The 26,627-nt window shown below is 38.1% G+C and overlaps 1 protein-coding gene across 1 annotated transcript in view; it reads left to right on the forward strand.

Moving 5' to 3' along the window:
• LOC141432869 (uncharacterized) overlaps nucleotides 1-26,627 on the forward strand; it is a 78,785-nt gene that overhangs the window by 17,810 nt on the left and 34,348 nt on the right. The window contains exons 3-4 of the mRNA XM_074094674.1: nucleotides 16,376-16,423; nucleotides 17,397-17,470. Coding sequence (XP_073950775.1) covers nucleotides 16,376-16,423; nucleotides 17,397-17,470 — 122 coding nt within the window. The remainder of the gene's footprint in view (nucleotides 1-16,375; nucleotides 16,424-17,396; nucleotides 17,471-26,627) is intronic.

The raw sequence follows: 26,627 nt of genomic DNA on the forward strand, positions 1-26,627 counted from the left end.
GTTCCTATCAAATGAATATGTCGCTTAAGTCGAACTTTCAAGTTGACAGACATGTTTATTGGCATTATTGTTTTATAACATGCAAACGATTATCAACTTTAGGGTGGTAGACCACATATTTGGCTGATGGTGCCTATCATCATTGGCCTATCTTAGTCCACTGCTGGCCATAGGCCTCTCCAACTGCACGCCACTGACTTGCTTGAAATGTATGTGCGGGTCAAATCTTAAAAGCTTAATTTGACCCACTACCAGTGGTTGCATTGACTTGAAATTTGGCATTTTTATGTACAGTCAAGGGCAAAGATAACGACACGGCCAAAGTTGCAAAAATATGTATACACGGCCTTAATGTTAAGTGCAAAAAGTCGTGTTTACATATTTTTGCAACTTTGGCCGTGTCGATATCTTTGCCCTTGACTGTACCTAAATCTGTTGATAGTACAATAATCTGGTAGTGGAATTCTGGTGATCCAGCAAGGTTCGTCTCTGCAGGACGGAACTTCTCAAGGGTTATGTAATTTACTTGATGTATGGATAACAATGCAAGTACAGTCAACAAAGAGCTAAAACTTATTACCTTAAATGACGGCAAACTGTTTTAATGCTGCTGGTTTTCATGATGGTGATCAGATCATTTACTAGCAGGTGACTCCGTTTGCCTCCCTCTATAAAACAATATTTAGATAAAAAAAAAGGTCGAAAAGGAGTAAAATCGCAATAAGGATTTGCCCTACACAAGACATAAACAAGGCAAATAAAACTGTTTTAAACAATAATACATGAAACCTCCAGTTTGAACGTCCGATTTGGTAGTCAACAATCCGCTTTCGAAAGTATTTAAGTAAATAAATAATAAATAAATATCACGGGACAATTCACACCAATTAACCTAGTCCCAAAGTAAGTCATAGTCAAAGTCAAAATATCTTTATTAAATTTACGCTATAACAAGCACTAATGACAAAAAAAATCTACCACCGGTTCGGAAAAACCTCTGCTGAGAAGAATCCGGCAAGAAACTCAACGAGGTATATTTTTTTATAATATTATTAAATGATATGTATACATCACAAGTATTTAACACAACTTTATTTTTAAGCTTAGCAAAGCTTGTGTTATGGATATATACTTAAATAAATATTAAACACCCAAGACCCGAGAACAAACATTAGTATTTTTCGTACAAATATCTGTCCCGACACGGGAATCGAACCGGGACCTCAAGCTTCGTAGTCAGGTTCCTAACCACTAGGCCATCTGGTCGTCTGTAAGTGTGATTTAGTTTAATTTGAACACGTCCAGTGATTGAATTGCCTTGAAATTAGGTACGGTATGTAAATAAGTCAACAAAAAGTAGATACAGTCGACAAAAAAAACTTGTACTTTTATTACAAATATTTTCATGTAAATTTGTGTTCCAAAGCTCTACTTAACACAAAACACTATTTGTAATGCTATTCAACACCGTAATTCATAGTCAAAGCTGAGCTATTCCAACGCATATCTCCCTAACTCAACTTGTTTACAATTTCGCGAGTAATGTACTTAGGTTTTATTGCCCGGAACCTAATAAAATGAATCAATGCTTCCAACTTGTCGCTACGATCCACTATATAGTGTGTCGTAATTTAAAAGCCCTCATCCCTTTCCCTTTAACTTTGTTAAAACGGGATGCATGCTAATCAGGTTGATTAGTATGAAATTGTGCTCACACGACGTAGCTGGCTAAATTCAGGCAGCTTCATATTATTATGTAGTTTTAGCAGGTACCACAGGCGTCGGCGGGGAGCCACGTCCCGCGCGCGGGGAGGGAGGACCATTCATAAAACTAAGCCCGATCGATAATCTTCTCACCTATTCACCAAGAAACGTCCAAAGCAATTATTCCTTCGCAAGTCACCGCATCCATTGCGTCTGGAGGCCGTGCACCAAAAACAATGGCGCAAGAAAAACAGCGATGGACAGAGAATGGGTTTCAGAGTCGCGTCGTTTAAGGTTGTTTAATGTGAACATGAAAATGCTTTCTCACGTTAAAAATGGTGAGGGCGTTTCGCTCGTGGACGCCTATTTAAAGTTCCATTCAAGGCGGTGGATTTACTTAGGAAAAAATGCTTAGCTATAAGTATTAAAGGAAAATTTAAAGTGAAATTAAAACAAAACCACTTATAAGCTTCTAAATTCTTCTTGTAAATGCTTTTAAGTGTTTCTAAGAATAGAGGGCATACTATTTAGGATAGAATTATTATTGAATATAAATCCGCCATGATTCTCGAGTGTCACTCTACATACTTATTTTTGACTAGCCGTGACCCGCGACTCCGTTCGCGTAGAATTCGGTTATCGCTGTCCCGCGGAAACTATCCAATTTTTCGGAATAAAAACTATCCTATGTCCTTCCCCGGGACTCAAAACTACCGAATTTCATCTAAATCGCAGGTGGTAGGACCTTGTGCAAGGTCCGCCCGGATTGCTACCACCATCTTGCTCGCTAATCCTGCCGTGAAGCAGCAGTGCTTGCACTGTTGTGTTTCGGCGTGGAGAGTACGACAGCCGGTGAAATGACTGGCACTTGAGGTATTCCATCTTAGGCCTCTAGGTTGGCAACGCATCTGCAATACCCTGGTGTTGCAGTTTTCTATGGGCGGTGGTGATCTCTTACCATCAGGAGACCCACTTGCTCGTTTGCCATCCAGTCGAATAAAAAAAAAAATAAAAATAAAAATTGATTCAGCGGTTTAGACGTGATGGAGTAACAAACAAACAGACTTGCAAACTTTCGCATTTGGGAAGTGGCATAGTAAATTATGTAGCAGAACTGGTCTTTTTTTTTAGGGTATCGTTTTGTCAAAAAAATATTTTTACTATAAGATTTTTTGCTGACCATACTTTTTAGGGTTCCGGAGCCAAAATGGCAAAAACGGAACCCTTATAGTTTCGCCATGTCTGTCTGTCTGTCTGTCTATCCGTCCGCGGCTTTGCCCAGGGACTATCAATGCTAGAAAGCTGTAATTTTGCACGAATATATATGTAAACTATGCCCACAAAATGGTACAATAAAAAATACAAAATAAAATGTTTTTAGGGTACCTCCCATAGACGTAAAGTGGGGGTGATTGTTTTTTTCTCATCCAACCCTATAGTGTGGGGTATCGTTGGATAGGTCTTTAAATCATTTTTACCATGATGGGGTTGCTAAGACGATTTTTCGATTGAGTGATCTGTTTGCAAAATATTCAACTTTAAAGTGAAAATTTTCGTTATATCGGGCGTCCCCCCTCCCCCTCTAAAATCTAAACCAGTGGGTAGAAAAATTTGAAAAAATTCAGGATGGTAGTAAGTACATCAAACTTACAAGGAAAACTATAACGGTTAAGTTTTTTTGAGAATTATTAGTAGTTTAAGAGTAAACAGCAGCCTAAGGTATAAAATATACCTAAACTTGGAATATTCCGTACAAAATATGAAATCCTTAGAAAAATATTACTTAATTTTTTCGTAATGGCTACGGAACCCTATTTCGGGCGTGTCCGACACGCTTTTGGCTGTTTTTTGTTAACTACACTTGCATTTTCATCCTAACTACATATCCGTTTCCGTACGGAGATTCAAATCGATGCCACTAACATTTGAAGAGTTCCGTCCTGCGGAGACGATCCTGGCAGGACCACCAGACTTTAATTACCAGATATTAAGTATTGTCATCATTTTGTCACCAGACTTACAAAAGTATGCCAAATTTTTGCTCAACCAGAGCCAGAAAGTGGTAAGGTAAACGTACGAGTGCTCGTCACACTGTCCCAATAGTTGGCATCTTATGTCATGAGCAATAGAGATGACAGCAGGCTGTCGTCTATTGGGGATTAGCGTGTCGAGCACGCGGACGTTTACCTTATAAAACATAAAACGGTTTGCAATTTTCGATGGCAAATTTTGCAATGATACTTACAAACGAATAACTAAACGAACGAAATAGTTAAATAAAAGCTTGTAAAACAGAAACTCTTACATAAAATATTTTCGTCGTCCATTTGTCAGTCTGTCAGTCTGTCAAGACCTTTTCTCGCAGAAACGAGTGGAGGTATCAAGTTGAAATTAATATCAAATACTCAAGTATAATTTTACTTGAAGCTGTGAAAAAAAAGTTTATAAATCCACGCAGACAAAAGATACGAACTAGCTTAGGACTAGATAGGTCCGCCCGCATTGCTACCACCATCTTGCTCGCTAATCCTGCCGTGAAGCAGCAGTGTTTGCACTGTTGTGTTTTGGCGTGGAGAGTAAGACAGCCGGTGAAATTACTGGCACTTGAGGTATCCCATCTTAAACCTCTAGGTTGGCGGTGGTGATCTCTTACCATCAGGAGACCCACTTGCTCGTTTGCCATCCAGTCAAATAAAAAAAAAATTGTGAAAGTGTATTTTCATACAAAAAATGAAGAATCCGGCCAAACATTTATTACGAAATGGAAGAAAGGTGTACAATATCACTGATTCGCAATAAATACCTAATACTATGCAGTACAAGCTTATATCTATCTCTTGCTAGCTTCTAAACTTGAACAGAACCCTCAGTACGCGAGTCCAACTCGCACTTGGGTATGGTATTTTTTTTAAATTTGTTTGAACAAATTATTAAAAATGCGTGACAATATATTGTTCCAATTAAGAAAATCGCAGATAAAGTAAATGTATGATCGAGATAATATAAGATTGCTTCCGGGCAATATCAAGTTACAGCGGAAAAGGCTTGGAAAATACGTGCATTTTGTGAAGCAACGAAAATAAAGATGCAATTTAAAAAAATCTTTTGATGTTTTTTCGTGATTACAAAGCAAGAAAACTATTGAAGTACCTAAATGCCTATCTGAGAATATGATTAATATTAAGTGAGTTAAAAGTTACGTTCAAGACTTAAGGCACTGTTACACATGCTCGTTAGTAGCAAGAGAGCATGCTACTATCTCTCCCTATATATACTGTAGTCTTTGCTACTATCGAGCATGCTTATTAGTGGCATGCTCGAGACGTGGGTGGAAGGGGGAAAGGTAATAAGCAAGTGTGAACGCGTTTGCTTCAGTCCATGAGCATGCTCATAAGTGGCACGCTCATAAGCACGCTTATAAGATAAGTATGCTAGTAACGAGCATGTGTAACAGTGCCTTTAATACCTATTATATTTATTAACACGATCAAACTATAAGTTTCTATGTGTTATAACGTACTAGGTACTGCAATTAAATTAAACTATGTAAAATAAAAAATAATAAGATTTAATTACATCTCACATCGGGCTACATACGTCCCAGTTGGGGTACTGGTCCTATACCACGAAGTGCAAAACTCGAACTTCGTATGTTGCCGTCCCGCTGACGCTTATGTCATTTAATACACGAGTGAAAGGGATGGTGCGATGCGAACTTCGATTTGCGAGGTTCGTGGTAAACCCGGGTGGTTCCGTGGTAAGGGATAAGTCCGCCTTTGTACTGTATCTTTATGTTTGTCAGTTGTATTTTGTTAATTGTCTTTTGTACAATAAAGAGTTTACATACATACATACATACCCCTCAGGCCTCTTCTCAGATTGATATGGCTGGGCCTGTAGTTCTCACGCGTGCCCATTGAGAGCTTTGTACATTACATACCATTGAATTATTCTGCATGTTTAGTTACGATGTTTTCCTTCACCGTAAAGCTCGTGTTAAACAAATTTAATTTTGCACTTATTTCGAAAAACTCAAAGATGTGAGGTTCAGATTTGAACCCACGACACTATGCTCTTACAACTGTAGATCTAACCACTAGGATACTACGGCTTAATTACGTACATAGTTAAAAACAAACTTAGTTACTAAATTTGTAACTTAAGGTTCATTTAATGAACCTTATAAAAACGTGGTACTTATAAAAAGCAAGAGGCACGGCAGAAGGATACAAGATAAATACTGTAGGCTAAAAAAACAGTAAGTAAGTATACATTTTAATAAGCGTTCGTCCATTCTGTCCGCTCCATAGGACCCCATTCGAACGTTCAAACGATATCGCACCGTTTCGCTAACCACTCTCATGTCTCGTTCTTACCCACCACGTGTTACCTGTAAGAGCGGGATGTAATCTGGCTAGCGAGCCGCTGTCACGTCCCCTGGACAGTAGAATACCGTAATCTTGTCGAAGTAAACATAAACTTGGGGAGTGCGCTCTCCTGATAAGCAAACTTGGGCCCTTTGTCAGGGTAGAGCCCTTTTGTCATGGAAATCAAACACCCTGAAGCTTTTAGGGTTCCGCGAAGCAGATGAATTAGATTGATTTGATACACTGCGATATGCAAGATTTTTTTAATTATCCCTGACTGTAGGTGGCTGAGTTAGTTTAGAGTTAAAAGATCCGGTTTTGATTTTCAAGATTTTTTTAAATGTGGTCGATGTTTAAAGTACCTATACCGCGTTAAAGGCGTATGCATTTTCTGAAAGTCAACATCTGCTGATACATTTTGAATTAACACGAATGCAAACTAAAATGTGTTGATGCTTCATTCATAATATGTAGGTACGTAAGAACTCCCAACAACCATTGCGACTACGTCTACTTACTCTTAAAAACCAAATGGCAACTCCATTGTTCGCTACCGATAAAACAAACTCAAGGCGACACTGAAAATGTCGATCGAAACCCGACTTAGAAAACTTCCCGGTATAAATCACGCTCTACTTAGATTTATTTGGCTCCGAATCGGTCACACGTTCGGTGCCAGCATTATCCTGTTTACATTATCCTCAAATGGCCGGGAAAGTTTGGAACGTATTTATAATCAGATTAGACTGTAGGAAAAATGTTTGACCTTGTTAAAGAGAGGCGACGTGGTTTAGCCCTCGCCTCGGAGGGTTTTATTTTTTCCCTAAATGCGGATCATTGGTATGTACATATAAACCATATAAGCACAGGAAAATCTAAAAAATATAACCTATGAGAGGTTTATGTGTAAAGTTAGGGCAGAAGTACTGTTTGTGGCCACTGTACCGTTTATGGCGATTATTGTTTAAATATACGTTTGAAATAAATTTATAGTAATAAAACATAACAAGCTTTATTCGTTACAGTATAAACTTTTGAAAAGTCACTAAACATATTGTTTTAATACTATAACTTTTTATGTATTAGGTACTGTACTTAAACACAAATAAAGTTACTGATTACTGATTACTGTAATGTCTTAAGGTGGCCAAAAACGGGACCTCTACCCCATTTTAGTTAGTTAGTCTCTGTATATGTATATACCTGTGTTTCTGTTATTAGTGCTTGCTATTAGTGTTGGTGAGCAATAAAGAGTTATTGTATTGTATTGTTATGATTAGGTTATTTGTTAATCGAATTTGTCAGCAAGATTATTAGGTCTATTAACAAATTATCCTCGTGTTTCCTCGCGTACTTATAATAATAATATCTGAAATAACAAAGCTGGTGAACCAGTTAAAAAAAACAAGACTCAGGACGATATAGTAGATTTCTTTATATTACTGTGATTAGCAAATAAAGTAAAAAAAATAGTTGCAGTGTTCGCTACAGCTTCGATAGTTCACAAAAAACTCAAAGTGAGAGCCATCATTTAGACGACCAGATGGTCTAGTGGTTAGAGAACCTGACTACGAAGCTTGAGGTCCCGGGTTCGATTCCCGTGTCGGGGCAGATATTTGTATGAAAAATACGAATGTTTGTTCTCGGGTCTTGGGTGTTTAATATGTGTTTAAGTATGTATCTATCTATATAATTATATTTATCCGTTGCTTAGTACCCATAACACAAGCTTTGCTAAGCTTACTTTGGGACTTAGTCAATTGGTGTGAATTGTCCCATGATATTTATTTTTATTTATTTATTATTTATTATCATGTATTTTATTTCATCGTTCTTCTGTTGCATACCAGTACGTTAAATGAAAATTACCAACAAACCTCTACTGTGTGGTGTGGGAAGTATCTTTAAGTGGTAAAGTTAATTCCTTTACTCGCAAAATGTGTGTAATTTGAGATAGCAAACGTTTTCACTGGGACTTTGCTTATTCCAGACCACTACCATGAGTTTACAGTGACCGTACTCGATAGCGACGGCGTAAGTTATTTTTAGAGGCGCTGTACAATTCTCCATACAAATAATTTACGCCGTCGCTATCGAGTACGGCCACTGTAAACTCATGGTAGTGGTATAGGATTACCGAGCACCGTAACAGGATTATGGGATAATTTACAAACACGTGGATTCCTTGTGATACACTTCGGTGTTTGATTAATAAGTACAGCCTCGGAAATATATAACTTTTAGCTTTTCGTTGACGCTACTAATATTTAAGTAAAGAACATTACCTAACCTTTTAATTAGATTTAACAGTTAGATTGATCCCGAGATACGTAATATTTTGATTTAAACAAGAATAGGGGCGCTGTTAAAGAATGCTGAAGTACCCGCTTTCAAATGAAGAGTTAACTTCTTCTACTATCAATAGATGGCGTTGTCCTCCGAGCGAACGAACATTCAAAAATGTTACGGTAACATTTTCAAGGCAAAGAAAATGTTACCGTAACATTTTTGAATGTATTTCTAACGCAGACAAAGCCGCTGGTATATACAATAACATTGTATGAAGCCCGCAAGTTCACGTCAATTAGCCTCCTATTTACTAAAGTGGCTTTTGAGATAATTGTTGTTCTAAAGTCGAAGAAGTTGATTGTTGGTTATTAATAGGAAAAGTTAAACAGCCCTTTTTACATAAAGTTCAGTTAAGTATTAGTGGAGCCAAAATTCCCACTGAAGTTCCTGAAGCGAATGTTAAATGAGTTAACACTTTATTATGAGGAGTTCTGAATTGGTATAGAATATAAATTTGGGAGTGAGCCATGCTGAGCTAAGCCGAGTAATTTTTGAAATTTTAAGTAAATTTACGTAATAATTATAATGTACATTCAGCTGCAGAAGTGGATGAGCAGTTCCGGCGCTCAAAATGATCTACACAGGACTCTACTGCGTAAAATAAGGTAAAGATAAAAAGATAAAATATAATTTATTGCCACAACACATAGTACAACGAAGACTTATTACAGAGAATTACAAACTTATTATAAAGACTTATTACATCAGGTACTAATTTTAATTTTACTAATTAATATAAAAACTAGACATAAACAGTAACATTTGCTGTGGCAAAGGGGATAAGAGAGCGTGTAGATCAAATTAAGCACCACAAGTGCTCATCTACTTCTACTGCTGCATGTACAGTCACCTGCATTAATATCTGCCACAGCGGAGCGTGCAAAAATATCTGACACGTCCTTTCGGCCCTAGAAATAGAGTATCAGATATTTATGCACGCTTGTTGCGTCAGATATTATGGTGCTGGTGACTGTACCTACAGATTGAGGGCGGAACAAAAGGCAACGGGGATGTTGGTGTTAGTTTTGTATCAAAATAACAGTAAGAAATGGATGAAAACTACATTCAAAGATTCTGTTACATTTATAGATAGATAGATACATTGATTCATACAGTGAAACGTATCCTATAATTAGGTATTTACTTTGTCCCTAATAATAATAATCTGCACTGGGCCCCCGTGGGAACTTCAAGCTCTCTCAATGTGAGAGGAGGCCTTTGCCTAGAAATATATCCTAGCAGAAAGGAAACCTTGCGTAGTGAATGTAAAGCTCTCGTTCTGCACCTGGCCCACGTGAAAACAAAACTCATTAAAATTTTACCTAAAAATTAAACTTTTTTTCCAACCAAAATCTATTTTGGGATCTTTACCAAAATATTCCATTGTTTGCGACGTTAAATTCCCTCGATCTTATAAAATATTGGCTACCTCAAAGCAAGCCAGTGGCTCGCTGCGAGTCAACAGTATTTCCATAAAACCAATATCGCTGCCACCTGGCGCGACTTATAAAATTATGGACCTTGATAAAAATCAGGTGGAACGTATAAAGGCTTTTAAGCTCTACCGGTAGGATAGCCTAGATTAATATTTAATGGTGAGTTTTTCTTGAGGCTTCTACTCTTTGAATGTGTACGGGTGTAGTATGGAAAGCTAAGGCCATGTCTGCCTAGCGTGGAGTGAGAATTTTCGTCAGACAAAACCGAGCCAAACCAGACACTGCCTCAAAATGGCGAGAGAGAGAAGCTTCGCTCAACCCCAATTACACTGCGAGCGGAGCGGAGCCAACTCTTTAATGACTTTTTCTACTCCTATACTGTAATCCGTGATTTACTTAATCACGAACAGTAATATAACAGCATACATAACAAGATTCTGGAAAAGTCTATATTGTCTATTCCCCATAACAGCACTGTATCGTAATGTTGCTAAAACGATACTGCAACCACTTACTTTTTTTTCTTAATTCGTACATTCGGGCATGCTAAGGTGCAGCCAGTTATATTACATATTTCATATGGCTTTTATACAGAATAAAAACTTTCCGAACATAATCCATAGCCTGCCAACATAAGTAACGCGTATTTTAAAACATCACTGGCAAGTAACCGTTAATCAAAAACAAAATTTTCATATTTATCTCTTGTTTACCTTCTTTTTGCGTTTGCCATACTTTTTACTAAAGTATGATAACGTTTAAAGTTTACTATTTATCTAATTTTGTATTGTAATTACTAAGTACCCAGTCGAAGAAAAAGTATTGTATGCAACGTTGTATAAGTATGTCAATAAAAGCTCGTGGCGTCTTTTTCTTACGATGTGAGCTTTAGCGCCACTCACCTTTTTTGAACCCTGTTATACAACTGTTGCATAAAATACTATAGTTTGACGTAACGAATTGGCTGCATTAAAGTACTTACTCGTACACCGGCCCTCTATGAAGTTGGTCGATGAAACTATATCATTAATGAGTCCGCTGCCCTCGCGGTGTAAATTGGGCTTCACTCTTACCATAGCTATGTTAAACTAAACTAGTTAGGTAGGTACATCTCGCAGTAAGTGTAAGTACATGTATTGTATTATACAATAGTGGCATAGCTATCGTAGGGCTAGGTGGTGCAGTGCACCAGGGCCCCGGAGCTCAGAGGGCCCTAACCTAAGCTTTGAAAAGAGAGGAGCATAAAAGAAAAAGAGTCAGAAAAAAAACTTGTGAGCAGGCTCTTTCATTCTTAATCCTATTTACCGGGTGTGGCCTGTAATACGAGCAAAGAATTAAAACATAGACCATACTCGTCAAACTGAACAACATTAGTTCAGCGACTTTTAAAAATAATGAAAACTTTGAATTTTCCTTTTTTCATACAAATTAAATACTGCTATCAATGTACGCCATCCTAGAACACAACTGACGTCGCCTGTCACGCTACAAACATCAAGTGTTTTGCTTTAAAAAACTAATTATTTTTAAAAGTCGCTGAACTAATGATGTTCTGTTTCAGGAGAATGATCTGTATTTTAATTATTTGCTTATATTACAGCCCACATCCGGTATAATATTGAAAGCCAATATAAATTCAAGCTACGTGGAAAGAGAGGGTGAGGGCCCGATTCTTTCTCTATGCACCGGGGCCCTTGTCCACCTAGCTACGGCACTGATTGTATACCTTTACCACACTTATTATCACCGACGTCACGAGAAGTTTTTGACTATGGCAAAAGTAATAACCAACACTGTGGGAATCAAGGTGCTACCAAGACAAAACGCCTAATCAACACATCGGAGCGTTTCAATTTATAAAATATCTTACACATCCCACTGCTGAGCACAGGCCTTCTCTCAGATTGAGAGGGCTCGGGCTATAGTTCACCCAGCGCGCATCAGGAACTTCACAAACACAATTAAATTGCTTCGCCGGTGTAGGTATTTTTGTACAGAAAGCAATGTACATGTACGGTCGAACAAATTGAATCATGACATGACCCAGGGTAGAACCTTTGTTCTTTGTGTTTGAAATCATAGTAAAATTGATTATTAAAAGGTTCCAACCTGGGTCATGATTCAATTTGTTCAACCGTACAGTCACCTGCATTAATATCTGTGACAGAAGGGCGTGCAAAAATATGTAACATGTCCTACCGGAGATAGATAGATATTTATGCACGTTTTGATGTGTGAGACATTGGTACTGATAACTGTACTAAAATCTACTAATTATTATCGTCTACGTTAACAAATTCATTGAAATGTGCCCGTTTTTATGTGGTTGCATTAAAACTAAACGACAACTAAAATGCTGGCTGCTCTTAAATATTTGATTTTAACTGACTTATCAGCTAGAATACAGTGAGCAAAATGAATTATTTATGACGAGTTCTAAGTGGTCGCAACAGTAAAATATTATCATAGTCGGTTTCATTTTGTGTACTCGAGATTTGAGTTAAGGATCTCTGTCCAATAGAAGTTACGAATCAGAGGATGAGCTAGGTTTAGAACCAGCGCATTTAAAAAAAAACTTGACAGCCAATTCGTGTCATCATTATATACAGCCTTTTGTTTTATAATTTAAAATGAGAACCGTTACAGCTGAGATAGATTTTGTGGTAAAGTATAAGATACCACTAGCTGTTGCTTGCGACTTTGTCTGCGTCCCTTGGGAAGTTAACAAATTTTATGAATAAAATTATAGTCATATGTTAATTGCATGCAGTGGATAAAAGTCTTTACTTCTTTACTTTAAATGTACCATACTAACACTAGCTTATACGGACATTGTTACTAACCCAATATGGATTTTTATCTGAATTAAATAAATCGAATGGACATAATTTGTTATTTTGTTCCGGCTCGTACCGACTTAGAACACAATGTTTTAGACTGTCTATCATGTCTATGTTATATGTGATGTTTGTTGTTTGTCGTCTCATGATCATGGCGCATACAACTGCCGAAATATCGAGCTTCTCTAAAATCAAGGTACGCGGGACAAAACCCGAATAAAAATCATAAAATTGAATTGAATCGAAAGGATTTTAAAATCGATTCAGTACTTTTGAAGTTTATCCATTACAAACAAACAAAAAAAAATACAAAAAATACGCCGTAGGTCTATCGGTAGGGAGTTCCTCAACTGAATAGCCTACTAGGCAGTAATGGAGTAGACATAGAATTTAGAGCTGGAAAGAAGGAGGGTAGGTATAAAGAAGAATGTTCCGAGCGAGCGAAGTGATATAATATAACTAAATCATTCTTGAGATAGCAAGGTGCACCAGGATCAAAAAGAACCTTACCTAAATAATTACTACCTACCTACTCGTATTACGCCTGGAATACCAAACTTCATTAAAGTGTGCCCAGTCGTTTTAGTATGAAATAGTAGGTAACAAACACACAGACAAACACACACACACACACACGCACTAACAAATATAATAAATATGTAGGAGATGTAGATGTAGCTAAGTAAACAGGCCCGCCAAGAAGCTTACACTGCTTGAGGCCCGCCGTACTCTCGACCTGACCCGCTCCCGGCCCGATATCGTCTTAAGTTTGTACGTAGCATTCGGCGTGTCGTGGACGATGGCCTTAACTCTGTTTTCAATTATGAAGTGGCGGAATGAATGAAGCTATTATGAATGCCGTAACAATGATGGATGATTGGCGTTTTGATTACGCCCCCGCCCCCGGGGTGTTAGCAAAGAGCTAAATTGCCTTGTAAGGGTAGCATTCGCAACTGTCGGGAGTCTTTGCGTATTGGGAAGAATTAATTAAAATGGTTTGGAGCTTTGAAGTTTGACGGGTGCTTTTTCGAAAATCGGTATTTGGCAACTCCTGAATTTGCCGTATTCTGTATATGAAAATATAGATATACAGACAATGTTTAGCGAAGAGAAAAATTTATTCGATTGAAAATTGGATTTATAGTGTTTTTTTTAAATATATAATATCTGTTTCGAAAACGCCTTTCTTATGCAGCAGGTATGGCTTGTCTTTCTTTGTCTAATCCTAAATTACAGACCTACATAGATCGTCCTCGTTAAACTGAACAACAATAATTCAGCGACTTTTTAAAATAATGGGGTCTTTGAATTTTCCCTTTTTCATACAAATTAAATACTGCTAAACTGACGCCTGTCACGCTACAAACATCAAACATTTTGCTTTACATATAAACTTCTGCTTCTTCTGCTTCTGCTTCTTCGTATAAACTTAAAAGTGTAATATAAATTAAAAACTAATAATTTTTAAAAGTCGCTGAACTATGTTGTTCAGTTTGACGAGTATGATCTATGTTTTAATTTTTTGCTCATATTACAGGCCACACCCGGTATGTAAATGTTTTAAGCTACATTTTTTTTAACATACCATGCCAAGCTTTAATTTATTACATGAATAAGAAATAGTCAAAATACCATAACAGTGTTTGTTCTCGGCGCCTGGATAGACGGTAAAATCAGGTTTACGGGTCTAAAGCCTTAGGCTGCGTTCAGACACGGCGGGAATCGCGCGGTTTTAGCGCACCGTCTCTTTCTCAAGCGATACTCTGAAAAGAGACGGTGCGCTTAAAACCGCGCGATTCCCACCATGTCTGAACGCAGCCTAACTACTCAGCAACATTATAAAGTACTTCTTTTTAGGGTCCCGTACCCGAAGAGTGACAAACAGAACTCTGTTACTGTCGCTACAGTTTTCGGTCAAACCTGTTTTCGATTCCACGATCTATGTAGTACCCCACGTATCCAAAATATGTAAACAAGCTATTAAACCATGCTATTGATCCAATCCCTTGAATGCCCGGTCCTCATACAAACGGTTTTCATTAGTTCGACACTCCGCTCACGTTTCGGCGGCACGTGAACACGCTGACGTTAGACCAGCTGCTGGCTGCAACTACAGGCGGCTTTCTTTCACTTTCTCTGTCCATTATACGGCCAACATTCTCGCTACTCAAAGGTTACCTGACAGCACACGCAATGGACGGAGTAAACGCTCGCCGTCTTGTTGGTCACGCGTAGTCTTAATAGAAGTATTAGACGTGCACGTGACTGAAACAATTGACATTCGAACCTAACATTATGCTAGTTTTCATCACGAATAAGATGAATAATATGTTCTTCTCATAGGTAGGTACTTTTAAAAAGATGCAAGAGGTCCTCTATTCGGTTGCCCGCAACTGGCTGGCAAGCTGAGATTGCTAATTTTACCTACCTACCTAATACCAGATCATTCAATGACGCATGAACAAGTATGAATACAATAAACCTATAGTCCATATAGTCAAAATTAGTCCAAAGGTCACTGCAGCCGCTTTTATATCTGTTTTAAAACAGTTGACGTTATATTAGGCACATCATCATCATCCCAGCCTATATACGTCCCACTGCTGGGCACAGGCCTCCTCTCAGAATGAGAGAGCTTGGGCCGTAGTTACACTTGCGCTCAGTGTGGATTGGGAACTTCACACACACCATTGAATTGCTTCGTAGGTTTGTGCAGGTCTCTCAGGCAGACGATGTTTCCCTTCACCGTAAAGCTCGTGGTAAATTTCAAATGTAATTCCGCATGTGAATTTCGAAAAACTCAGAGGTGCAAGCCGGGGTTTGAACCCACGATCCTCTGCTTCAGTGGCGATAGGTCAAACCACTAGGCCACCACGGCTTATTAGGCACATGTTAATTAGTAATTACCAAAGTTGAGATATAGCTTAGAATGAGAGTTATTATGTTATTCAGTTATTTTTTACTTTTTCGAAAAAGAAATTGTTATCTCAGTTACGCAGTAAAGTTTTTTAATTGAACCTCCAGCACGAAACTTCTGTATCGAAAAATTTCGTGAAACTTTTCTACAAAAAGGGATTTTCTACCTGGAAACGGAACAATTTGAATATGAACGTTCATAATGAGTATAAATTAAAATTGCCAGTTTTATGTGTACATATGTTATGTCGATATGTAAAATGTATACATTATTGTTACATATGGCCAGAGTGGGGACATCCACTCTGCCTTGCATACTTAATAAATTATTTCCATTTAAAACTATCAGATATATTAATAGCAAACAGCAAGATTAAGGGTATCTTTCTGCATTACTTAAACCTAGCTTTTTTTTTTTTTTTTTTATTCGACTGGATGGCAAACGAGCAAGTGGGTCTCCTGATGGTAAGAGATCACCGCCGCCCATAGACACCTGCAACACCAGGGGGATTGCAGATGCGTTGCCAACCTAGAGGCCTAAGATGGGATACCTCAAGTGCCAGTAATTTCACCGGCTGTCTTGCTCTCCACGCCGAAACAGAAACACAACAGTGCAAGCACTGCTGCTTCACGGCAGGATTAGCGAGCAAGATGGTGGTAGCAATCCGGGCGGACCTTGCACAAGGTCCTACCACCTGCAAAACTACCCCACCTCCTTAACTAAAGTGTGTACAGTTATTAATGAATTAATTAATTGTTTCAGAACATGGCGGTACGCAAATCAAGGGAGGCTACATGCTGCGGTACAAAAGTGAGTTATTACTTATTTCTTGATTTTTCTAAGATTCCTTAAAAAAGCCGTAGGTATTCAGACCTAATGGTTCATGCGAGCCGTAGGCAAACGCTATTAATATACATATCTTCGTGCTGAACTGTACAGTACAATGGCATCAAATGTTGATTTTGTTGGTTAATCCACTCAGCTGATACGAGGATATTGCGCTACGGTGTAGTTTCTGCACCCCTGAGCTTTTATTGGTACTAGCAAATGAATTTAGTTATGTAGTTGCCATAGTAACGGAAAACGGAAGTCAAATCAACTTAAAAGGTTATAAGGCTGGCAACAGAACTACCGATTCTGAAAGTAATTGAAACCGGAAGATAACAATGCGTGCTGTACATAATGTACAGTCAAAATAACTAAATTAATTAATGTTGAGCGTGGGGGTCACCATGAAATTTAGTAAATAAAATGTGTTCAATAATTTAGCTACAACGGAGGTTGTTCGAGTGTGGTTTAGCCGAGTTTCATAATAGGGTCACATGAGTGTTTTAAGGCCTCATTACGTACAGTTGCATACAATATTTTAACTACATCCATATATTAAATCCTCTATCATGCGTTCAAGAACCATTGAGAATGACTTGCATTGAAGAGAACGAGGTACGAGTAGGTGTGTCTCCCCCACGAGCCGCGCCCGCTGCGCGCGCGACGACCTGCGTATCTGCTCGTGCGCGCGCGACGACCTGCGCGACGTGAACGCCACCCTACTGCACCGGTACTGTAATGATGTATGAAATCTCATTACGATACAGCCGTGGTCATAATAGAATCCAATGTCGTAATGTTGGTCATTATCTATGGTTTTAGAAGACATAATGGAGGATTGGATATGGGTGTAAATTAAGCTGTTTTTTTTTGCTTTTGCGTGGAAAAACGCTTTTCTCTGCTAGCCTGGAAATGATTAGTCCGCAGATACAGACTCCAGCTTTTCTGTTCTCAGGGAAATACCTATGGAACTCTTGGTCGGAAGAATGGGTGGTGCTCTACGACGACTCTACTATGGCATGGTTCAAGGTATGATATATCTAGCAATAGTGACAGTTCGAAAAAAGTGGTAGTACCTACTTCGTAGTTATAGGTTTATTTTACCTATAGAATTTCGGTTCACATAAACTCTTTCTCATATACCATTTGCACTGAGCACTTTATTTAGGTATCAATACGTCACTTTGTTTGGTACAGCCACATAGCTGTATACCATACGTAGGTACCATCAGCCCAATAAGTGATCTATCAATTTTTAAACAAGTTCCTATCAAATGAATATGTCGCTAAAGTCGAACTTTCAAGTTGACAGACCTATTGGCATTATTGTTTTATGACTTGCAAACGATTATCAACTTTAAGGTGGTAGACCACATATTTGGCTGATGGTACATCCACAAGAGCACTAGGACTTCTTTGTACAGCAATAGCTTACATCGATAGTGTATCTTCCTAAGTAGGTAATAGCCAGTACATTTTTATATCGTATTTTAATATCGTATCTTCCCGTTTCTTTTTGACGGTATAAATATGTGTAAATCGCCGTGTTATGTAATAACCAGCGTGACAAGGAGAAGCCTAATGCGACGTCGTTTGCACCCGTGTCAATTTTATACCTGTGATATCACGTGAAATTACACCGCGTAAGTAGGTTCATAGTACACGGATAAAATAAATGATGGCACAGATGGTATGCGAAAGTATTTTCTACTGCATCGCTACAAAAAGTCGCAGTGGGCGAGCAGCCTAAAATAGGCTGGCTTTACTTAAAAACTCAGACTTAAAAAAAGTAGCCTTCAAGTTAAATCAAAGAATCAAAACAAAATAATTTATTTTCGGATAACTGAGTAGATCCAAGTATTGTTAGTGTATACAATATTATTATGAGACTATGGTAGTAAGCAGATAAGATATAAATCAAATTAAATTAAAGGATCGTGCCCCGTGCCATTACATTTGTTTGTAATGTTGCGAGCAATTAAAGTTGTCGGCGGTTAATGGGAATAGTTGGAGTTGCCGCGTCTCCGTCGCCGTTGGCCGGCGACCTATGCCATTTAAAAATACCTACTTTCTCATTCATAAACGCTTGTTAGCTTACGTTATATTGACAATTGTTTATCTTTCTCTGGTATACTCGTACAGAAGAAACATGAAATACAACTGATTTCTAATAATTTTGAAAAAAGAGGCGAAAAAATAAAGAAAATCCGTATTCAGTTGTTCACTATTTATTTATTTATTTTTTATTCGACTAGATGGCTAACAAGTGGGTTTGATGGTAAGAGATCACCACTGCCCATAGACACCTGCAACACCAGGGGGATTGAAGATGCGTTGCCAACCTAGAGGCCTAAGATGGGATACCTCAAGTGCCAGTCATTTCACCGGCTGTCTTACTCTCCACACCGAAACACAACAGTGCAAGCACTGCTGCTTCACGGCAGGATTAGCGAGCAAGATGGTGGTAGCAATCAGGGCGCACCTTGCACACGGTCCTACCACCTGCATCATTTGGCTACGGAACCCTAAAAAAGTGACACAGTTAGTTTCATTCAGATTGAGGTACGGTCTGCATCAAAAGTAGCTGCATAATTTTGTTCTTTGTCGTTTTACAGCAACGTACTTAACACAATACAGACAAATGTCAAATTTTTGTTTTTTTTTTTTGTTTTATTTATGTTTGCTGTTTATTGTTTTAATTTTATTCTGTTGTACTTGTGTCTTTGTGAATGTGAATAAATCTTTTCTTTAAATGTGTTAAAACGACAAAGTAAAAAGTAATCCGCTACTTTTGATGCTGACTGTACTTAGGTAATCTAGTTAGATCTGTGGTCGGTGGCCGCAGCCATCTATTGGCTGTCCACTTAGATTCCATTCAGCACATAATTAAGAGTGCTAGATATCATGGCGAAATGAAAGAGATCGATACAAACAATTGGGAATGTTATCGCAACAAAAAGCTATTCTGATCCTTACCTAACTCAACATCTGAATGGCATGTACGTTCCGCTTGTCATTCATTCAAATTCATTCATTTTAATATTATAAATGCGAAAGTTTGTGTCTGTTTGTTGGTTTGTTACTTCATCACGTCTAAACCGCTGAACCGATCCAGATGAAATTCGGTATGCAGATAGTTTGAGTCCCGGGAAAGGACATAGGCTAGTTTTTATCCCGGAAAATTGTATAGTTGCCCCGGGATAGCAGATACCCTTCCATGTACCTACCTATTAGTGCTAAAAGTGGCAATAGCATTATTTGTTGGTTTAAACGTTACGCTATCGATCTGAAAGTCTTATTTAAACTTTAAAATATAATTTATTCAACACTTGGAGTGTCACTGTGACGAACAATCTTGCAAATGAATATTAATAATAATAATTTTTCCTCATTTTTAGGGTTCCAGAGCTAAAATGGCAAAAACGGAACCCTTATAGTTTCGTCATGTCTGTCTGTCTGTCTGTCGGTCCGTCCGCGGCTTTGCTCAGGGACTATTAATGCTAGGAAGCTGTATTTTTGCACGAATATATATGTACATTATGCCTATAAAATGGTACAATAAAAATATAAAAAATAATATTTTTTAGAGTACCTCCCATAGACGGTAAGTGGGGGTGATTTTTTTTCTCATCCAACCTTGTAGTGTGGGGTATCGTTGAATATGTCTTTTAAAAACATTAGGGAGTTCTTAACACGATTTTGCGATTCAGTGATTTGTTTGCAAAATATTCAACTTTAAAGTGCAAATTTTCATTAAAAACTCTCCCTTTAAAAACTAAACTGGTAGGTGACATTTTTTTTTAAATTGAGGATGGTAGTAAGTTTGTATATCAAACTTACAAGGAAAACTATAACGGTTAAGTTTTCTTGAAAATTATTAGTAGTTTAAGAGTACATAGCAGCCTAAACTTGGAATATTCCGTGCAAAGTACGAAATCCTTAGAAAAATATTACTTAATTTTTTCGTAATGTCTACAGAACCCTATTTTGGGCGAGTTTGACACGCTCTTAGCCGGTGTTTTATATGAATAAAATAATTCTAAATTAAGTTGCTGCTACAACATACGCGTATTTAACTTTAATTTTATTTCATTTACTCGGTAAGAAAATTGGTTTCTACATACAACGTATGAAAATTTTACCTGTACGAGTACATGTGACCATCACCACCATGAAAGTAGTTTTGCGTTCTATGTTTTTAATCATTATTTACCGGTTCACGTAGCTATAAAATATAAAAGAAATATTTTTCAGGTAAACCCAGCTCTATATAATTCCGCCCCTCGCGACAACTTGCTAACTCGAGAATTTCACGGTCATTTTCCCACGACTGTTGTTCGCATCAAATATCAAAGCCGGACCCTGCCCAAGATTACGAGAACTTATAACGAGTTGTTACAACTCGTTGCCTCGCCGATCGAGTTGTGCAAAAATAAATGAGCGAAGGAAAAGTTAGGAGTAAACAAGTATGTGTAGATGTGACAGTGTGTTGGTTAATAATTTGAAGATATAAATATATGGCTTGTTTTATAATGATACATTTACACGCTTACCGAGACTTGGCAAACGTAAGCTCCAAGTGTATACAAACGCGTGTAATATGTTATTTACACATCTCCAAGTTCGTTATTTTATTCCGGATAGGCATGTTAATTTGATGTGTTTTTATGTACAATAAGAGTTTCGAAATACGATATAATACAAACATGATATTTATTGTAATTAAACTACAATTTACTTAAATGTTTAATTAATAATCATTAATAACAGAGTTTAAATTCTATTACATAAAGATAATGAAAAAATAGATCGCAATTTTTTCTCAACTTGTTTGGCTGGTTTTATGCCCTGGCTGTATGCGCCGTTGTGTTGTAGGTACATACGTTTCAAACGAAACATTTTGTATAATACTATGGAACCGCAGTCCATTAAAAAATAAACGGTATTGTACATTTTAGTAATAAAAATATTTATATGAAAAACAATTTTACGTCACACGTCAACATCGACTCATTAAAACCCTCGGTCTTCGACTTCGAGCTTCTAATAGACTCTGTATCGTAATTCCTTATTTACCGCCCTAAAAACATAATGTACTATTAACAAAAACAAGCAGTTATTTCAACAAAAACATTATATTTATTGTAGTGGTCCATTCTATAATGAGGCTTTTCTATACCACTAGAGTAGTGACTAGACGCTACGAGCTACGAGCACTGTTGTAGCACTCAGCTACGCCATCACAATGGGACCATTTCGTATTTGTAACAAAACTGAAACTGAAATACAAGCCTGAAACTTCGTTGAGTTTCTTGCCGGATTCTTCTCAACAGAGGTTTTTCCGAACCGGTGGTAGATTTTTTTTGACATTCATAAGTGCTTGTTATAGCCTAAATTGAATAAAGATATTTTGACTTTGACTTTGACTTTGAAACAAAACTGAAATAAGTATAGAATGGTTTGGAATTTTTTAAAGTTATATGTTACACGATTCAGCGCTTGTTCTGTTTTTAAGGTTCTGTGCCCTTAGTGTAAGTTTTCGGTTACTAAATACGTCTCGATCGCGTTCGCGTTAAATCTCAATGTATATGGAGACACGAACAGCGCCTCTAGAGGAACGTTTGCGATACTCGTGTTTCCATACAAATTGAGATTTTAACGCGAACGCGATCAAGACATATTTTGTAACCGAAAACTTATACTAAGGGCTTACCCGAAGGGTGACAAATTGTATCCTATTACTATCGCTTCGCTATTCACCTGCTTGTCTGTCATAGAGCTATATCTCGATAAAAGTAATCACATATTCATATATTAGTACGTAACCCTACACTGCAAGTGGTTGGACTGTACTTGGCCGGTTTACTGTTTCGATGTAGGACTGCCGTAAAATAAGTCTTTGTTAAAAAAAAAATACAATTTCAAGTCGTTGCCATTAACCGTTGTGGAGGGTCTGCCTACTAGAATTTCACTATTATACATAGATATTAGGTACCTACTGTATTGTTATCACCGGATTTATAGCTAATTTTTAGCTCAATCGGAACTAGGAAGTAGTTGAAAAATTGTTTGTAAATTTTGAAACCACGACCTACAAACATGCCGACGTTTAAATAAAAGTTAATAAAATATTAAAGCACCTACGTGGTCGTCTATACGTGAATAAACGTATCCCGTGGTTTTGCTCATATGGAATAAAAAATATTAAGGGGCTGTTTCACCATCCATTGATTAGTGTTAACTGACGGTTAAATGTGATGCCGTCTCTATTTGTTTTGATTGAATAGACTGAGACGACGGCATCACATTTAACCGTCAGTTAACACTAGACAATGGATGGTGAAACAGCCTCTAAGTAGTTAACGCTCTATCTCGTAGGAATTACAAAAAAAAATCCGAAAGCAATAAGCATCATCATCCCAGCCCACTGCTGCCCACTTCCCACTGCTGGGCATAGGCCTTCTCTCAGAGTAAGAGGGCTTGGGCCGTAGTTCCCACGCAGACCCAGTACACACGCACTGACTTGTAAGTGAGAATAATCTTTACTGTCTCAAGCCGTACAGATGACAGTAGCTTAGAGTGTTCTTTGGTCGACTATCCTTCGAAACTGTTCCACAATTTTCCAGAAGCTAGTCCACGCTTGAGCCCAGTAATAAATCGTTAGAGTATAAAAGGAATACTTGCGACATGTCACTTGCGGTGTCGTTAGTCGTCGAGGGCCCTTCGGGGGCGTCGCGAGCGAATCTGCAGAGTTTCGGGGGCCCGAGGGCCCTCCACGTTACTTATTAAGGGTTTCGTAATTGAATTAATTTTTTGGTTTGTTTACATTTAAGATAGGTGTATTGTATAGTTAGTACATATTTCTACCTCAGTGTACGGCCGAGGACTTTAATACATGAGCCACAATGGAAACCTTTCACAGTTTTTTTTTATACGACTGGATGGCAAACGAGCAAGTGGGTCTCCTGATGGTAAGAGATCACCACCGCCCATAAACATCTGCAACACCAGTATTGCAGACGCGTTGCCAACCTAGAGGCCTAAGATGGGATACCTCACGTGCCAGTAATTTCACCGGCTGTCTTACTCTCCACGCCGAAACACAACAATGCAAGCACTGCTGCTTCACGGCAGGATTAGCGAGCAAGATGGTGGTAGCAATCGGGGCGGACCTTGCACAAGGTCCTACCACCTGCAGTAAACGTCATAGTGACATCGCATGAATTAACAAGGAAAATCGTAATGACTTTTCCTTTAAAAAGGTTCCACGGTGACTCATGACTTAAAGTCCTCGACCGTACAAGGTGTTTATTAAATGAAAACCTCAGACAACCCAAAAATATGAATTTATTTTCGGATACCTTCATTATTGAAAATAATATTCGTGTATTTTGCTAAGTCACTAATTCGGCTTGATTTCTAATTCCACACTCGTAGGTAATCTAATGCATTTAAACGAGCAATTCTTATATATATGTATATACCTATATACCTATATTTCGAGGATCTCGGAAACGGCTCCAACGATTTCGATGAAATTTGGTAGGTATATAGGGGTTTCCGGCGATGCAAAATCGATCTAACATGGTCTTATCTCTGGGAAAACGCTTATTATCGAGTTTTAGTCCGATCAAAGCTCGGTCACCCAAGTACTTTATATTATCAGTTGCTGTTCGACGTTTTTAGAAGAACATCAAACTGACAGCAAAAAGGCCAGTTTTACGTTATCTAACATTTAATTGGCACATGTTGCATTTGTAACTTTTAGACTGTGCACAGTAAAAAAGGAGGGGGTACAGTAAAAGATAAAAAGTGGTCGGTTTACACAACCAACTCTATTATTATTATATTATTATTATATTTAGCCTATAACTGTGTCCCACTGCTGGGCAAAGGCCTCTCCTCTTGACTTCCACATCTCCCTATCCAGAGCTATATTTGGCCACTCACTCAATTCCGCGTCCAGGTCATCTCGCCATCTCCGCCTCGGCCTGCCTTGCCGTCGGTGCCAGTCATGTGGTACCCACCATGTGGCTTTGTGCGCCCATCTTTGTGGGTGCATCCGGCAGACATGCCCGGCCCAGTCCCACTTAAGTTTACCAACTCTAAATTGAAAAATTAATAATTAAGAAGGGTTTTATTTTGCCTACTCAACCTTCGTTTTATAAACTTGAAGCGCTCTTCAAATAAAAAAAAAACAATAATATTTAATTGAAAAATAATTAAGCGCTCGGCCGATTAGGGATCAAGTGATTGAGCTCTCGAAATAAACTGTCTTTGTTACTCTCATGGCTGGCGAACCGAGGGAGAGAGGGAAAGAATGAGTAATGTTCTTAAGTTCGTTTAGATCCAGCGCCCTAAGCGACACGTTTGAACTTATTCATTCTTTTGGACAAAATTGCTCAATAATGGTACAAAAAGTAAGTCAATTTAAGACACTAACCCCTTCTTTCAACATCCATTGATTGAATTTGAATTTTATAAGTATTTTGCCGTTGCTTAATTACTTATTAAATAATTAACAAACTTTACTTTGAGACCAGATCAATTGGTGTCCATTGTTCCATGGTGTTATTTGTTTTGTTATAAGAGTGGTTTAAAAGGTATCGCACCATGATTGCGCCAAACAGCGCACAACGCGACGCTGCAAATTGCAACCAAAATCGAAATGAGGGCTATCGCGTATGAATTCGCCGCTAGAGGCACTAGTGTGCGCTAGCGTGAGGTCTCCGAAATGTCAAATCTCATAGTTTTTGGGTGAGCTACGCGGGTTTATTTATAATTAGAATAATTTTGTGAATATTTTGCAATATCTGAAATGAATTATGGCAAATATGCGTTCCGGGGCAATAAATGTCTGTGTTTTGAGACAGTTTTTTCTTTCGGAAACCTTTGTCCTCCCTTTTTTCCGAACAAAAGGGGGACTATGCAACACGGTGGCATGCTCGATATTTTTATGGTACGGTTTTAAGATGTATTAAATATGATTTTAATCTAAACTTTGTTTTCACCCCCGTAATAACAGACTTTGAAAGTGATACTTAAAAACCTCACGCAACAGTGCGCCATCTAGTGAGACAAAAAACGATAGCCCTCATTATAAACGTTTATTCTGCAAGTAGGCCGCAAAGGGCTTTTTTAACTACCTATATGTCACGTTTTTTATACTAACAGCGCTTTCGTAAAGACCATCACTGCCAAGAAGAATGCGCCGCAAGAAACTTGGCAGAAAGTCATTGATCGATCACATCAACTAGACTCATCTGACGTGTTCTTTCAATTCACTTTGTGAAGTGAACTGACTGGCAAAGTACGTAAACACGCATAAGCGGCCGACTCTTAGCTCTCAGTGGGATTATCTATCTAAGTATTTTGAGATACGATCTTTACAAAAGTTGTATCGAAATACACTCTTGAGTAGTGGATATATACTCTTTGCTTACTCGTTGATCTACGGATATAGGGCATCCAGGAAATTCTGAGGCACTGTCCCACCGCTGGCGAGTAGCGAGAAGCGAGTGCTTTTTAGTATGACGATTTTATCCCATTTGTTATATTTATTTTCATATTACAAAACACTCGCTTCTTGCTACACGTTGGCGGTGGGACTACTGCCCAAAAATTAAATTTCACCACCATTTTCAAGACATTTGGAATTTTGTTTTTTTCTTCAAAAATACCCATAGTCAGTTTTTTATGGTTTTTTTTTTCCTTTACGCTATAAAAAATTAGCCAATTAACAAGTATTAGGTTAAGTAATTGAGAGAAAATGAAACAACCGCGGCGAGGGATGGAAAGCTCGATTTAAATAGGTAAATCTGACTCGCATCGGAACTCTTTGAATTTAGAATGAGCCTTTCGTCGGTCTGGCACAAAAGAAGTCCACGGCCGTCAGAAATGGCACTCTTACAAAAATTACACCGCCTTTACAATATTTTGGTGAATTCCACTAAAATTTTCTACCATTAATTAGACCGGTACGCAAAAATGTTCCATTTATAATAACTCTGAATGGCTGATTATGTTTCAATAGGATAGGGTCCACTACGACCACCAGACTAAGACCTCTGTCCGGTTTCACACGTCAAGCGAATTATCCGGATGGAAACGCTTGAGGTGTGGAACCATAGATATGTGACTAACAGTACTGCTTCAACGACCAAGCTATATTTCCCCGATGCTGTAG

Source organism: Choristoneura fumiferana, chromosome 11 (genome assembly GCF_025370935.1).
Source record: "Choristoneura fumiferana chromosome 11, NRCan_CFum_1, whole genome shotgun sequence".
NCBI classification, from domain to species: Eukaryota; Metazoa; Arthropoda; class Insecta; order Lepidoptera; family Tortricidae; genus Choristoneura; species Choristoneura fumiferana.